A 17161-nucleotide genomic window follows, 5' to 3' on the forward strand; every position below is an offset into this window, starting at 1 on the left:
GAACTTGAGGAGTCAAGTATAGGAAATCTATCCAAATGATAAGCATGGCGTAGTGGATAGAGCACGGGCCTAGGAGTCAGGTGGTCATGGGTTCTAATCCCAGCTCTGCCACTTTCATTCATTCATTCATTCAATAGTATTTATTGAGCTCTTACTATGTGCAGAGCACTGTACTAAGCGCTTGGAATGGACAAATCGGTAACAGATAGAGACAGTCCCTGCCCTTTGACGGGCTTACAGTCTGATCGGGGGAGACGGATGGACAAGAACAACAACAATAAACAGAATCAAGGGGATGAACATCTCATTAAAACAATAGCAAATAAATAGAATCAAGGTGATGTACATCTCATTAACAAAATAACTAGGGTGATGAAAATATATACAGTTGAGCGGACGAGTACAGTGCTGAGCGGAGGGGAAGGGAGAGGGGGAGGGGCAGAGGGAAAGGGTGGAAAAGAGGGCTTAGCTGAGGAGAGGTGAACAGGGGGGTACAGGGGGAGCAGAGGGAGCAGAGGGAAAAGGGGGAGCTCAGTCTGGAAAGGCCTCTTGGAGGAGGTGAGCTTTAAGTAGGGTTTTGAAGAGGGGAAGAGAATCAGTTTGGCGGAGGTGAGGAGGAAGGGCGTTCCGGGACCGCGGGAGGACGTGGGCCGGGGGGTCGACGGCGGGATGGGCGAGACCGGGGAACGGTGAGGAGGTGGGCGGCAGAGGAGCGGCGCGTGCGGGGTGGGCGGTGGAAAGAAAGAAGGGAGGAGAGGTAGGAAGGGGCAAGGTGATGGAGAGTTTTGAAGCCTAGAGTGAGAAGTTTTTGTTTCGTGCCTTGTGACCTTGTCACTTGCCTGTGTGACCTTGGGCAAGTCACTTCTCTGGCCCTGTTACCTCAACTGTAAAATGGGGATTGAGACTGAGTCCCAAGTGGGACAGGGACTGTGTCCAACTCAATTTGCTTGTATCACCAAGTATTTAGTAGAGTGCCTGATATATAGTAAGCACTTAATATCATTACTATTAAGACCATTTCTTTTATTGTTTAAATTGTCAGCATATCCAATATACTTAGGTTCACAGTATCCACCTCCTGAAAACTGAAAAACTACGGATTCGGTGACTTTGGTAAAGGATTCTTGCTTTGGTTTCAAAAATTTCAAATGCTATTTCCATGTTCAACTTCAGATTTCTGCCCTTCTTTTACATAAATCAAAGTGAAAGATCTCTCTAGTTGTAAATATCTTCACGTTCGTCTCCCATTACAATAGAAAGCTCCTTGTGGGCAAGAAATGTGTCAGCTACCCTGTACTTTTCAAATGCCTAATGCCGAATACTGGAGGCACTCAATAAATGTGACTACTTCCACTCTCCAATATAAGTTTTCCAAGTGTTAACTCTTCGGTATAAAAATAAAGACACCACAGATAACTAGCGGTCTGCCCGCAGCATAAAGCTGAAGGAGATTTTTGTGAATTTTGAAATCTGATGACAAGGCACCCAGATATGCTAAGAGGGCAGCTCTTACTCTCTCAAAACATATCCACTGTGAGGATGTAAAAGCCTCTCTCAGAGTGAAAGGACCAGAGGAACCCAAAGCTAACGGGACAAATAAAAGAAAAAGAGAATTTCAGTGAAAATGATAATAGCCCAAGCAGATAATGAAAAATAATGCACTGTGGCAGTTATTCATTCGGATTTACTGAGCGCTTACTATGTGCAGAGCTCTGTACTAGACGAGTTATCCATTCTATTACACTATACACTCCCAAGAACTTAGTACAGTGCTCTGCACACAGGAAGCATTCAGTGAGCACTGATTGAGAGCATAACAACGGTATTTATTAAGCACTTCTGTTCCAAGTATTGTAAATATAATCAGATTGTTCATTCATTCATTCATTCAATAGTATTTATTGAGCGCTTACTATGTGCAGAGCACTGTACTAAGTGCTTGGAATGAACAAGTCGGCAACAGATAGAGACAGTCCCTGCCGTTTGACGGGCTTACGGTCTAATCGGGGAGACAGACAGACGAGAACAATGGCAATAAATAGATACAATCCCTGTCCCACATGGGGCCAAGGGGAGGGAGAACAGGTATTTTGTATTTTATTCCCATTTTACAGATGAGACAATTGAGGCCCAGAGAAGTGAGAGCAGGCAAGTAGTTGGTGGAACTGAGCCTGCAACCTAGGTCCCCTGCCTTCCAGCCCTGTACTCTTTCCACTGGGCCACGCCGATCTACTAAGGTACCTTTCAGGCTAATTTTAAATAAGGCACCTCCAGTTTTAGGCAACAATTAGAAACTGATCAGAGCCTGCGAGTGTAAAATCCTTGGGTGGAAGGAAAAAAAAAATTAAGTGACGAGTACAATTGTTTTGAAACCCTGCAACTAGACAATTTTAAAAACAGGCTTGTAATTGTGGTGTTTATTAAGTGCTTACTGAAGTAGGTGAGCAAGCAGAAATTTGCATTCTAAAATTCAGAGGGTATAATCATGTACACTGCAACTGTAAAGAAGATCAGTCTTCCCCATTGTTTTAGGATTTGCAGAACACTTAAATTTCAATAGTTTTTTCCATCCCTTAATATTAGCAGCCCACCAGCTAAATAATTTCTTTTTTTTCTCATCCGATGTGTTTAGTGAATATTCTTCCATTACATTGGAGTAAGATTTTGTCCTTTGTGTACTGGATTACTACATGCACATTATCTTCTAAATCAGGGGTCACCAGAAGGGCCAAAATTCTGTTATGCTATGCACATCCTTATGTAATAATGTATCTGTTAAGCGCTTACTATGTGCCGAACACTGTTCTAAGCGCTGGGGTAGACACAGGGGAATCAGGTTGTCCCACGTGGGGCTCACAGTCTTAATCCCCATTTTACAGCTGAGGTAACTGAGGCACCGAGAAGTTGCAGCGTGGTGCAGTGGAAAGAGCACGGGCTTTGGAGTCAGGGCTCATGAGTTCGAATCCCAGCTCTGCCACTTGTCAGCTGTGTGACTGTGGGCAAGTCACTTCACTTCTCTGGTGGTTCCCTCATCTGTAAAATGGGGATTAAGACTGTGAGCCCCACGTGGGACAACCTGATTCCCCTGTGTTTACCCCAGCGCTTAGAACAGTGCTCTGCACATAGTAAGCGCTTAACAAATACTAACAAATACAAATACTTGCCCAAAGTCACACAGCTGACAAGTGACTGAGGCGGGTTTCGAACCCATGACCTCTGACTCCAAAGCCCGTGCTTCTCTAACTGAGCCACGCTGCTTCTCTAACCCTGAAGCTGCTTCACAGCAACATGTTCTAGTGGATAGAGTACAGGCCTGGGAGTCAGAAAGACCTGAGTTCTAATCTCGGACTCTGCCATGTGTCTGCTGTGTGACCCTGGGCAAGTCACTTGACTTCCCGTGCCTCAGTTATCTCATCTGTAAAATAGGGACTAAGACTGTAAGCCTTATGTGGGACAGGGACCCTGTCCAACCCGATTTCCTTGTATCCATGCCAGCGTTCAGTACAGTGCCTGGCACATAGTAAGTGCTTAAATAATACCACAATTATTATTATTATTAGCAGCAGCTGTTCCTGCCAGTACAACCAGCTCTGTCACACTGCCTTTCCCTACTTCCCTACTCTGATTCCCACGGCCTGCAAACGGGAGGTGGGGCTACAAAGTGAGAGCTGGGTGATGTAGTCATGTGGTTTGCCAGACGGAACCAGGCCAGCAAGTGGCGGGGGCTTTCCTAGGTGTGGCAGGGCTCGAGTGTCCTCTGCAGTTGCAAATCTGGGGGACAGCTGAGCCTGACCCATCAAGGAGCACCGACCCGCTGCTCCCTCGGCAGAGGAGAGAGAGGCCAAGTACTACTGCCTCCAGTTTCTTGAGCCGGTGGAACCCCTAACCCAACCCCACTGTTGGTCCCAGGGAGACCAAGTGAGGGATGGACGTATTGAGCCACCTGTCACCCGTTCCTGGAAACTACTCAAGGGCATTTGGGGTGGATTATGGAATTTTCTGAAATCAAGTCCCACGAAGCCGAAGCAGCACTCGTGTTCAGTAGCCCTCTGGCTACCCAGGCAGCCTTGATTTGGGAATAGACTCGTCCGTCCCTTTCCCATTCCGTGACTGTAGCTCGGTACATCCCACCGTGGCACTTCTGAAGACGAAAAGTGGCTCCAGACCACGTGACCTTACCTCAGAGTTCAGGTCATTTCATCTGCCCTACAGAGGTGAGATCGGGACTCCTGCACAGATGCCGCACTTACAATCCCCTCTAATAATAATAAGAATGATGACATTTGTAAAGCGCTTATTATGTGCCAAGCACTAAGCGCTAAGGATACAAGGTAATCAGGTTGTTCCACGGGGGGCTCACAGTTTTAACTCCATTTTCCAGATGAGGTCACTGAGGCACAGAGAAGTGAAGTGACCTGCCCAAAGCCATATAGCTGACAAGTGGCAGAGCTGGGATTAGAACCCATGACCTCTGTCTCCCAATTCCGGGCTTTTTCCACTAAGCCACGCTGCTTCTCTAGATTGTAAAGTCCTTGTGGGCAGGGAATGTGTCTGCTTATGGTCACAGTGTACTCTTCCAAGCGCTTAGTACAGTGCTCTGCACATAGGAAACACCCAAATACGTTGAACTGGCTGACACTTGACACACTGGCATCACTTGCAGGCTGTAGTCAACCCCAAATGGCAAGAGAGGATCACAAACGATTAAGTCCTGGAACGAAATCAGTTTCCCGACATTCAAGCTAGGCTCGACTCAGCAGAGCTCTGCTCGGGGGGGAAGCCATGGCGTAGCGGCAAGAACACAAGTCAGGAATCCTGCGTTCTGGGCCCGGCTCTGTCACTGGATTACTGTGTGATTTTGGTCAAGCCACATAACCTCCCTAGGCAGCAGCTGGTTTATTTGGAGCTAGGATACCTGTTCTCCATCCCTCTCAGACTGTCAGCCTCTTGTGTTCCGGTGCTGAATGCTGTTATTATTACACAGAAAATACATTTGTACATCATATTCCCTCAACTTGGCAACATATTGCACCCCTGCCTTTTGTTTTATAACACGCAAGCACAGTTTACCCCATCTCTTCTTGCTTTGTCATTCAACATCGGTTTCACTGTCTCAAAATAAAAAGAAATATGCCAATACCAACTTAGTTCCAGGTCGGGGAGGCGGATTAAGGTAGGGCAACATTTCCCATTCTGCTTAGGTCTTATAAGAAACAATGGGGAAGAGTTTAGAGGAGGAAAGAGCCAGAAATTACAGGATGAAGAGAATGAAAGGGACAGGAGAAAAGGGGTTAAAAAAGGCTACATCTGAAATCATCTGCTTCTAATCTTTTGATTCACAAGCAGAAATGGTTAAATTTTTACCTAAAGGAGACAGGACAATGTCTGTTGGTGGTTCAAGGAGATTTTGCTGCAAAGTCTGGCACTGTTGCAATTTTTGATGGGGCAGGAGAGTTACAACTTGACTTGGATTTGGTATTCTACAAGAAAACGAGGTCTGAACTGCAGGAAAGGTTTTGGAGGGCGGTGTCCTTTGCAGAGAAATATGCATTTGCTACAGGAAAACAAAGATATAATTAGTTTCCAGAATTTACTTTTACTGTATCAGTGGTATTTATTGAGCACTTTGTGCAGATCGCTGTATTAAGTACTTAGGAGACACAACAGAGTTGGTACACACATCCCCAGCCCGCATTCCTATCTTACAATCAGATGGGGAGTCGGACATTAAAAGAGTACAGAAATGTAAATAAGTGAGGTGGGTGGGATGGATATTAAGTACTTAAAGGGCACAGATCAAAATACATAGGCAGTGAAGAAAGGAGAGGAAGGAAAATGAGGGCTTAGTTGGGAAAGGTGTCTTGGAGGAGATGTAAAGCTTTGGAGGTGGGAAGAGTGATGGCCTGCTCTGAGTGAAGGGGGAGGGGGTTCCAGGCCAGAGGCAGGGTGTGGGCAAGGAGTTGATGGTGAGATAGATGAGACTGAAATACAATGTTAGAGGGGCAAAGCATGTGGACTGGGTTGTAGTTGGTAATCAGGAAGGTTAGGTAAGCAGGAAAGGAGGGGGTGAGCTAATTGAGTGCTTTATTGTTGACAGTAAGGAGTTAGCTTGATGCGGAGGCGGATGGGCAACGATCGGAAGTCTTTGAGGAACGGACTGAACGTTCTTTTAGAAAGAGGATCTGGACAGCCGAGTGAAGGACCGGAAGCAGGGAAGTAGATGAGGAGGCTGATGAAGTAGTCAATACGGAATAAGTGTCTGGGTCAGGATACTAGCAGTTTGGATGGACAGAAGAGGGCAGATTTTGGTGGTTGCTAAGGAAGAACTGACAGGGTTTGATGACAGATTGAATACGTGGGTTGAATGAGAGAGAAGAGTCGGGGTGATGCCAAGGTTACCGGTTTATGAGACAGGGAGGATAGCAATATCATCTGCAGTGATGGGAAAGATGCAAGGAGGACAGGGTTTGGTGGGAAGGTGGGTTCTACTTTGGGTATGTTCAGTTTGAAGTGTCAGTGGAACATTCAACTAGAGACGTCCTGAAGGCAGGAGAAAACGTACAACCTCAGAAAAGGAGAGGTCAAGGTTGGAGGAGCAGCTTTTGGAAGTCATCTGCGAAGAGATGGCAGCTGAAATTGTGGGAGCAAATGAGTTCAAAATGAGGGGGTGTAGGTGGAGAAGAGGGGGGGACCCAGATCTGAGCCTCGAGAGACTCCCACAGTTAGAGGATGGAAGGTAGAAGGACTGAGAATGGGCAGCCAGAGAGATAGGAGGAGAACCTGGAGAGGACAGAGTCACTGAAGCCAATGTCAGCTAATGTTACCAGGAGATGGGGGTGGACCGCAGTGTCCAAGGCAGCTAAGAGGTCAAGGAGGATGGAGTAGAAACCATTGCAATTGGCAAGAAGGAGATCGGTGGTGACTTTAGAGAACTACCCTTCGAGAAAAATCTCTAAAGCAAATAAAGTTAAGACTTAAGTTGCTCCCCAAATTGAGTCCAGCATGGAGGGAAACTGATGAGATTAGAATTTAAACTATTGCTCGTTTTTCTGTTCAACATTTGGGGCGGAAAAAATATCACTACCTAAGTCTAGCAGAACAGTTGTTGAGTAAAACCTTGGTTAAATTTAGATTTAAAAGTATGAAATTCTTCTCCTGCTCAGCTACCAGAACCCCCTTCCCCGACATCTGTGATGTCTCACTTTGTCAAACCAGCCCTTCAAATAGTGTCTATCTAAGTTCTTGGGGTCCTAGGGGTGCATGCTACTTAGTTACTGATTAAAATAAAATAAACTGCCAAAACTTTAGAATGGAGTGTTCAAAATTCTGCAATTACCTTTAATCCGTGAGCTCTGCTCCCATCTAACGGTTGGCCATCATTTTCACATCCAATTCTTTACCATCGATTTCTAAGTACCCAGCTAGCTCTACCCTTTCTACTTACCTCGCTGATTTCCTAATTATAACCCAGCCCAAACATTTTGCTCCTTTACCAACCTATTCATTAACAGGGGGTCTCTCTTGCCATTGACTCCTATCCCGTGTCCTCCCTCTGGCCCGGAGCCCCTTTCCCCCTCTATATTCAATAGACAACCACTCTCCCCACTTTTAAAAGCCTTTTTAAGATCGCCTCTCCAAGAGGTCTTCCCCGATAGAGCCCTCATTTCCCCTACTCCCTCTCCCTTCTCCACTGCCTATGCATTTGGATCTGCACTTGATAGTCACTCCACCCTCAGCCCCACAGCAAATATGTACTTATCCAGAATTTGTCTGTCTTTTCCTCTAGATGGTAAGCTCCTTGTGGGCAGGGGACAAGTTTACCAACTCTGCTGTACTCCCCCGAGCGCTCATTAGTACAGTGCTCTGCGCGTAATAAGCGCTCAAATGTCACTGACGATTGAGACATTTCCATTACCTTCTATCACGGCAAGATCCTAGACCGAGTATTCCTGGACCGAATACCGAAGATAATAGATCAAATGCTCCTAGAATCATAATGTAGCAAAGCATAGCAAAAAGCATCATCCCTAAAGCACGTCAGATACAGAAATAGTATAGGGAACTGCCCTAAAACTTCTATATACATTTTGGCTAGGATGTGTTTAATGAATCAGAGGCTATTATTCTGACAGTGCAAGCCTGCTTTGGCTTGCCAGGCCCTAATACTGAAGAAATTGCTTGACTGCATGTGCACAGTGATTGGAATGAGTGAATAACTATAGGAGAGGTTTTCCTTAATGTTAGGTTTCAAAAGAATGTTATCCCTACGCTACAGGAGGAGTTTGTATTCAGATGTACACATATTCAGGTTCAAAAAGAATTCGGATTAGACGACCTGGAGTAAGGAATTTTTAAATAAGGGTTTATTCTACTTCAGATCAAACTCCACTCCAGTAGATTCAAATTCCCACCAAGCTACCCTGCACTTACAATACCAAGACAGACCAATTCTCCTAGAACATGGGGAAGATCTGTACTACTGCTAAGTGCACCCTGAATAGCTCTACATATGTGATCACTCCTCTTTCGATTGCTTCATGTGCTAATCAGCTACATGCATTGCTGAAAGAATGTTTGATCCAAAACATGTGACATAGATATAGAGACACTGGAGTATAAAATATCCCATTCATAACCTGGGTTATTGACACATGGCTCTTCTAGAAAGGCTAAAAAGCCACTTTTTCATTCATTCATTCAATAGTATTTATTGAGCGCTTACTATGTGCAGAGCACTGTATTAAGCGTTTGGAATGTACAAATGGGTAACAGATACAGTCCCTGCCCTTTGACGGGCTTACAGTCTAATCGGGGGAGACGGACAGACAAGAACAATAGCAATAAATAGAATCAAGGGGATGGACATCGCATTAAAACAATAGCAACTTTTTCCTACATTTGGTAGTATTGACTCCAACTCCAATTTCTTAGTTACTTAGAAGTAAGTGAAACTTCAGACATCACTGTGGAACATAATGAACATTCTGCTTTGGCTAATTTGGGCAGCAGTGCACTCCTGGGAAATTAATTCATTACTCAATCCTTTGGCAGAGGCATTACTTACCATTCAGTGTCTATTTTGCAGGAAAAAAAAAACCCAAAACATTTCTGAACCACTTGGTTAAAGAGTAGATTATCTAATTTTTAGTTTAATTTAGGAGCCAGCCACTACCTTTTTCGAAGAAGCTACTGTTAGGCAGAATCAAGAGGGAGAATTCTACCAGCGGTATTTACCTTCATTTCTTCATTGGCAGGAAAGTCATTTTGTCTCACGCCAATCTGGTTTGGATGCAAGTCTGTGAAATGTAGATAAAATAATCTCAGGCATGGAAAAAAATCACTTACATTTACTTCCTTGTAGAATAATTCAATTTTATTATTAAAGTGTTGTTTCCTTCTCTAGGAAAACCGTGGCATTCTCCCCCATACTGTGTTATATAAGATACTTTAAAGAGGCTTCATAGAGATATTTAAACCAATTCTTTAAATTCATACCCTTTCAAAATTACTGAACTGTGTGTGTTTCCATTGTAAAGTGGATTATTGTCCAACAACAAAAACATCCATCCCAAATTTCTCAGATGAGTGCCTCAACGACAAAGAAATCAAGTTTGCATAAATAAAGAACTTTGCTGGCAAACAAACGGTAGAATGAAGTCCACGGTAGAACAATAAAACCTTCCAAACTTTATCAAATAGCCTAAGTCAGTATTGCTGCCAGGAACTATTCTGTCTGGATTACTCACCTCATCACAGAACATAGAACCATAGAAGTAAACATTAAACGTTGCCATCAGTTGGAATCAACCTACTGACACTGTTCAAAGAGATACACAGTTACAGTAATGCATATATTTTGCCCAGCAGAATATTGAGGCAAATCCACATTAGAATGAATGAACCTGGGGCACTCTATGGAAACATAGGCAAGGAAATGTCCTTCCTTCAAGATGGAAATAATAATAATGTCGGTATTTGTTAAGTGCTTATTGCGTGCAGAGCACTGTTCTAAGCCCTGGGGGAGATACAGGGTCATCAGGTTGTCCCATGTGAGGCTCACAGTTAATCCCCATTTTACAGATGAGGTAACTGAGGCACAGAGAAGTGAAGTGACTTGCCCACAGTCACACAGTGACAAGTAGCAGAGCGGGGCTCAATCCCGCACTGTTGACTTTCAGATTAAAAAACAAAGCAAAGCAAAACAAAAACTGGGTATTTTGTTTGAGGCTAAAGGACTTAAGTGTCAGGAGTGTGGGATAAATCTCAGCCTGAAGTCCAGCACACACAATTCCATCATCTGGGTCCACTTCCCTGGCTTCAAATGAGGTTAGGGAAGAGAAGAGAAAGAAACAAGGCTCCCTGATGTATCGTGCTCCCCTCCACAATGGGTGCATGGGAAGGGAAGGGAAGTGGACAAGGGGAAGAACTGGTGGTCTCTTACTACACTAGAGCTCTGTAGGGGCTCACAGTGGTTAGTGCACTAAGCTCACCTCCTCCAAGAGGCCTTCTCCGACTGAGCTCCCCTTTTCCCTCTGCTCCCTCTACCCCCCACTTCACCTCTCCGCAGCTAAACCCTCTTCTCCCCCCTCTCTCTGCTCCTCCCCCTCTCCCGTCCCATCCCCTCAGCACTGTACTCTTCCGCTCAACTGTATTTATCTTCATTACCCTATTTATTTTGTTAATGAGATGTACATTACCCTGATTCTATTTATTTGCTATTGTTTTAATGAGATGTTCTTCCCCTCGATTGTATTTATTGCCATTGTTCTCGTCTGCCCGTCTCCCCCGATTAGACCGTGAGCCCGTCAAAGGGCAGGGACTGTCTCTATCTGTTATCGATTTGTACATTCCAAACGCTTAGTACAGTGCTCTGCACATAGTAAGCACGCAATAAATACTATTGAATAAATGAATGAATGAAGAATGAAAATAGAAGGGGCTCAGGCTAGAGTGGGCCAGACACTAATCTGATTCAGGTCTGGAGAACCAGGGGGAAAGCAGGTCACTGTTTTGCACGTACAAAGTTTTCTTTCCGGGCTCAATCTGTAGGTTACAAGTCTCAGCAGCCCACAGAGATAGTCATGCTTATTTGCCTCCAACCTTCACAGGAAAAACATCCAATCCCTTTCAGGCCTTTTTGGCTGTGTGACCGATTCCATTCTCCTAGTTGGGAGTCGAGTTTCCAGCCCCTCCTTGCCCCCACCCAAGGTTTCCCTGCCCCTCTCCTCAACCCACCCATCAAATCTGAGTTGAGAAACTACAGGAATGAGGCCCAGAGGTAGCAGTGACAGCAATGAGGGCAAGCCCTTGTCAAGCGTCATGGAGTTCCCTTCTTCCAGGCCCGAGGGCCCAACTCTACCCCCCTCCAATTTAGAGTGGCTTGGTTTTAAGAGATGGGGACCATTTTCGGTAACCTCCTAAACCCAGACTTAGAGACAAAGGTTGAATCGGGTCATTTTAACCCAGCCTAAACACACTGTCTTACCTGGTAACTCCTGAAATGCCATCAGCTTCCAATAGGTATGGTACTCGCCTTCACTAATAATTATGGTATCGATTAAGCGCTTACTATGAGCCAAGCACCGTGCTAAACACCACAGTATTTAAGATAATCAGTAAGATAATCAGACTGGATACAGTCCCCATTCCACTTGGGGCACACAGTCTAAATAAGAGGGAATAGGATTTAACCTCCATTTTGCGCATGAGAAAACTATAGCAAAGAAGTTTAATCAATTGTATTTACTGAATGCTGTGTGCAGAACACTGTACCAAACCTTTGGGAGAGGGCAATATAAACAGAATCGGTAAAAATGTTCCCTGCCCACAAGCTTACAATCTAAAATTAAGTGACTGGTCCAAGGTTACATAGCAGGCAAGTGGCAGGGCTGAAAGCAGCACTATCAACTGGAAAGAGCACAGGCCTACAGTCAGAAGGTCCTGGGTTCTAATCCCAGCTCTGCCACTTGTCGGCTACGTGAGCTTGGGCAAATCACTTCCCTTCTCTATGCCTCAATTCCCTAATCTGTAAAATGGAGATTTAGATGGTAAACCCCACGTGGGACAGGGACTGTGTCCAACCCAATTTGCTCGTATCCACCACACTGCTTAGTATAGTGCCTGGAATATAGCGCTTAAATACCACCATTATTATTAACCCAATATGCAAGGTAATCAGGTTGTCCCACGTGGGGCTCACAGTCTTCATCCCCATTTTACAGATGAGGTAACCGAAGCACTGAGAAGTGAAGTGACTTGCCCAAGGTCACATAGCTGACAAGCAGCGGAGCTGGGATTAGAACCCATGACCTCTGACTCCCAAGCCCGGGCTCTTTCCACTGAACCACACTGCTTCACAAGTCCTCTGACTCTCAAGCTCACACTCTTTCCAATTAGTCAAGCTGCTTCCCTTCCTCTCCTCAACTGTTTAAAGAGGCTGGACATCTAACTAGCATCTATAAAAGGAGGTTCCATATCCAGTGGAAGATGGATTATCTATGTCTTGTTTGAGAAACAGAAAGTTCCAGTTTGATGTAATATATCTGAATAGTTCACTTCCTCATTAAGGAAGTATTGGGGAGAATCATTCTGGGCAGTAGGAAAAGAGCTCCTGCTAGGATAACTTACACTCAGTTCTTCCCCATCGTATTTCCACTATGCTTTTTGATTCACATCCTATTAAGGAATTAAGACATTCTTTTGATGACATGTATTTATTTGGCTGATTTATCTGGCTGGAACACAATGTGATGAGAAGTTGTGCAGGTCTAATGGAAAGAGCACATGAACAGAGAGTCAGGAGGGCCTAGGTTCTAATTCCAGCTTCGCCACTTCTCTGCTGCGTGACCTAGAGCAATTTCTTAACCTCTCTGTGCCTGTTTCCTCACCTGTCCAGAGGAATAACTGTTCTTCCTCCCCTTTAGACTGAAACCCCCCTTTGTGGGATAGTGGCTGCCTCAGCTGATTGTACTGTAACTACCTCAGGGTACAGCATGGTAGATATATGCCTCTATTAGCGTTGTGGTGAGTGGGTATTGTCGTGTGGGACGCTCGGCGCACACTTATAATAACATCCTTAAACTGATATTCAAGAACCTTAAACTGATATTTAAGAATGGAGCCCCAGATTTATAGAACTGAATATAGTTTGAAGTACTTCAATTCGGATCCAACTTTGAACTATTTTTAAAAAAGTTAGAAAAAACTACAAATTAAGATTCCTGAAAAGAAACTTCATTTAGTTTCTTCAGAATTCATCACTTCAAGAGACAAAGGGGAGTTGCATCACCTTTCAAAATATTCAAGTGTGACTGCGGAGATATAGCCATAATACCTTTAGCACAAATTGGTGGTTAGGAGAAAGTAAGCCAACGTGATGAAAAGGAATTATGTGGATTGCCAAATTGATCAACTTCCTGAAATATTACTTGAGGCATTGAATTTAATTTTTTTCTGTCATCTAGGTTAAGTTTAAAAATGTATAAATGAGGCATCTCTAAAGGTCCTAGTAATAAAACCCTCCAAGAGTCCCATATGCACTTAATATCTTTTGAGAACGCAAGCAAGGATCGTGTCTATTGTTTTGTCCTCCGACGTCCTTATTACGGTGCTCTGTACACAGAAAGCACGCACTCAAATACTACTGATTAATATAATCAATTCAGTAAGCCAAGTCCAACCTACATCTCTTAAAGAGAGGGATGAAACTAGCTGAAATATGAGAATTTCTGCTGGCACTGTGCCACCACTGAACGATTCTATTCTTCAGACTACTTAGGGCATCTCATGTGGTGGACAGGCTCAGCAGGGATTCTAAAAACAGATATGGACAGTGATGACTGAGGTGGCTACCTGACACCTGGATCTGCCCGCGGGAACTCAGTGGTACGAGCAAGGCATGGAACCAGGCCGTGGACGCTTTGGCCTTAAATGGATCTGAACGTAAAATTCTTGTGGACGTGTCAGTGGGCTTCTCCACTGCCTGCCGACTCATTTGTTGAAAGGAACATGCCTGGCAGGGATGAGAAGTGTGTCCCAGTAGCACTTCCATCCATTCCTTCATGCAGGCTATCAGTGCCAAAGTTTTCCTGACTAGGCTGTGTAAAAACGGGAGACCCCCATCATTTCTCACTCACGCACACACATAAACACATTAGGCATATTTCCTCTGTTTGCCCTAACACAGAGAAAAACAAATCTAAAGAACGATTTCATTTGGTCTCGTTTGAGCGACCTCGCCCACATGATCAATAAATAAAGCATGCTTTTAATTTTCAGGAGTAGCAAAAGCTGCAGTGCGACTGCAGTCAGTCACGAATGGATGAGGCAAAACAAAGAAAAGTGAAGGTTGCTTGCTTTGAGGCTAAAAAAAAAAAAGCTTCTGACAGTTAGGCCACAACTCTGCACTCTAGGCTTCAAGGCTCTCCATCCCCTTGCCCCTTCCTACCTCTCCTCCCTTCTCTCTTTCCACTGCCCACCCCGCACACTCTGCTTTTATGCCGCCCACCTCCTCACCGTCCCCCGTTCTAGCCTATCCCGCCGACAACCCCTGGGCCACGTCCTCCCGCGGTCCTGAAACGCCCTCCCTCCTCACCTCCGCCAAACTCATCCTCTTCCCCTCTTCAAAACCCTACTTAAAGCTCACCTCCTCCAAGAGGCCTTCCCAGACTGAGCTCCCCTTTTCCCTCTGCTCCCTCTACCCAACCCCTTCACCTCTCTGCAGCTAAACCTTCTTCTCCCCCCTTTCCCTCTGCTCCTCCCCCTCTCCCGTCCCATCCCTTCGGCACTGTACTCGTCCGCTCAACTGTTTATATCTTCATTACTCTATTTATTTTGTTAATGAGATGTACACCACCCTGATTCTATTTATTTGCTATTGTTTTAATGAGATGCTCTTCCCCTTAATTCTACTTATTGCCATTGTTCTTGTCTGTCTGTCTCCCCCGATTAGACTGTAAGCCCGTCAAAGGACAGGGACTGTATCTGTTACCGATTTGTACATTCCAAGAGCTTAGTACAGTGCTCTGCACATAGTAAGCGCTCAATAAATACTATTAAATGAATGAATGAATGAACTATGAAGCTGTTGATGATAGTAGCTGTTAAGCACTTACTCTGTGCCAAGCACTATTCTAAGCACCGGGGTAGATACAAGGTCCTACACTGGCCGTTTGTAGAATCCCACCATGAGAGCCCCAACTGAAACTACTGGCTGCCAGACCATACATAATGATCCCAAAATCTCAGCATGTCTGTTTGCCAGTTCCAAATGATACCGCTAAGTTAGGTTTCAACACCCTCTCCTTACCCTCTCCTTCCACATGCGAGTGGACAGCATTATTCAACTGTTTAGTCAGTTTAGCCTTTTCCCAGCAGCTCAGTCACTATTTATTTCGTGCTTCTCAAGTGAATTTGATCCCCAAACTCCACCATAATGTGGTGACATTTGAGGGGGTCTAATTTGGTGTCACCTTTAGCTTTATCGTTAAGTTCTGAAGGTTAGACAGAAGCCACGATATGAATAAATGCTGCTGTAGCTTGCAGCTATACCGTTAACACCACTTTGGGCAAAAATCAAATAAATTAGTGGTTGAATGGATTTGCGGTGTCAAGAGTCACTAAAGGGTTCACATTCAAAAGGGTTTTTTGGGTTCGTATTGATTTCTATCAAGGGTGCCAGTGAGCCATTGATCCCATTTGACAGGTACTGCTTGGGTAAAACCATTAGTTTCACTCCCACAGCTTTTTGGGTAGAGATGGTGGCTACTAGCCACTAGCAGCTAGCCCCAGCAGCCAGGATGGTGGCTATATTTTTTGGCCCTAAAGGGATTTCTCATCTCACCCCAAAGGTTCCGGCTGCCCCCAACCCGGGCAAGCAGGAAGGGAGGGGAAGCGAGGGTTTCTTGGACACACCAGGACTTGTTTCGATCAATACGATTGATTGATTTGTTCTCCAAGGACAACAGACTTTCTAATGACAACGGTGCGATTTTTACCACCTCTGTTATATTGTACTCTCCCAAGTGCTCAGCATAGTGTTAAGCACTCAACCACATTTGAACCCCGTGTGCAGAGCACTGTACTAAAAGTCCTTGGGAGAGTACAATGTAAGAGTTGGCAGACAATTCCGGCGTATAAGCAGTTTACACTTCAACAGTGATTACTTATACATTAATAGCAAAGGTGTTCATAGAGTTAAAATTTTCCTTAGATACAAATTTGCTTGAAGTTTATGAACATTAGTAGGTATGAGCTCACTGCTTAAAGTTAATTGCAGGGTTTTGCAGATTTCAATCACGTTTTGACCGTTTATTTTATGTAATCAACAGCCAAGTAGTGTTCACTCCTAGAACATCTAGAGACCCTATTTGAAGGCATTGTTTGGCAAAATGATAGAGCATTTGATGAAAACTTGGGAAGCAAAAGAGCTAAGACGTTTGTGATCGTGTTTACACGAATGGTGAAGAGTTGGTTATTACATATTTAGAAAGTTAAATAGGATCTAGTTGTTACAAGAAATTGTCATGCCCCTATGATAAACAATACAGTTACAAAACATGATGTATTTACCGAAAAAGAGTAGGAATACTTTAACAGGAGAAGACTAAGCTAGTTCCTTACCTGTAGAATTTTTTTAAAAAAAATTAGAAAGCGGTAATGCATTCACTCACCACCAATATGAATGTTACAAAAGGGACCTCAGCTCCCAGTAGTTAAGAGTGGCAAAGAGCCCTGATTGTCAAAATAGGAATGTAGATGTTACGACTGCTGTTGTACATGCTGACAGATGCTGCGCAAAATGGTCATTAGATTTCACAGAAATTAGGCTTAAGTACTTAAAATGAGAAAACTGCAGCTGCAACATGGTCTGAGGAAACTATTTTCCTTCTGGTTCTGCATTTAGCCCACAACACTGTCCTGGAGACACTCCTGGCCTCACAGCGAGGTCAATTAAAACAAAACAAAAAAGTCAACACCATAACCTTCTATAGGTAAAGCCATCCTCCCCTTCTCCCCTCCCTGCCTGCCCTCCCGCCCCCCCCGGCAAAAGTTGCAGAGATTTTCTCATTCTTTCCAGAGTTAGAACCACAGCTAGATTAAATTGATAAGGAATTGGGGGGTGGGGAAAGGTATCTGAAAGGCCTGAAACCTTTATATCGCA

General features: G+C 44.4%; 1 protein-coding gene across 6 annotated transcripts in view; it reads right to left on the reverse strand.

Annotated features, from left to right (window-relative positions):
* Window positions 1–17161, reverse strand: part of BRDT (bromodomain testis associated) — a 73720-nt gene that overhangs the window by 15041 nt on the left and 41518 nt on the right. For all 6 annotated transcript variants that reach the window (XM_029063784.2, XM_029063789.2, XM_029063783.2 and 3 more), the window contains 2 exons: window positions 9235–9296; window positions 5365–5554 (listed from right to left, as the gene is read on the reverse strand). In XM_029063784.2, the coding sequence (XP_028919617.1) occupies window positions 5365–5554; window positions 9235–9296 (252 nt within the window). The remainder of the gene's footprint in view (window positions 1–5364; window positions 5555–9234; window positions 9297–17161) is intronic.

This window comes from Ornithorhynchus anatinus, chromosome 4, assembly GCF_004115215.2.
Source record: "Ornithorhynchus anatinus isolate Pmale09 chromosome 4, mOrnAna1.pri.v4, whole genome shotgun sequence".
Lineage (NCBI taxonomy): Eukaryota > Metazoa > Chordata > Mammalia > Monotremata > Ornithorhynchidae > Ornithorhynchus > Ornithorhynchus anatinus.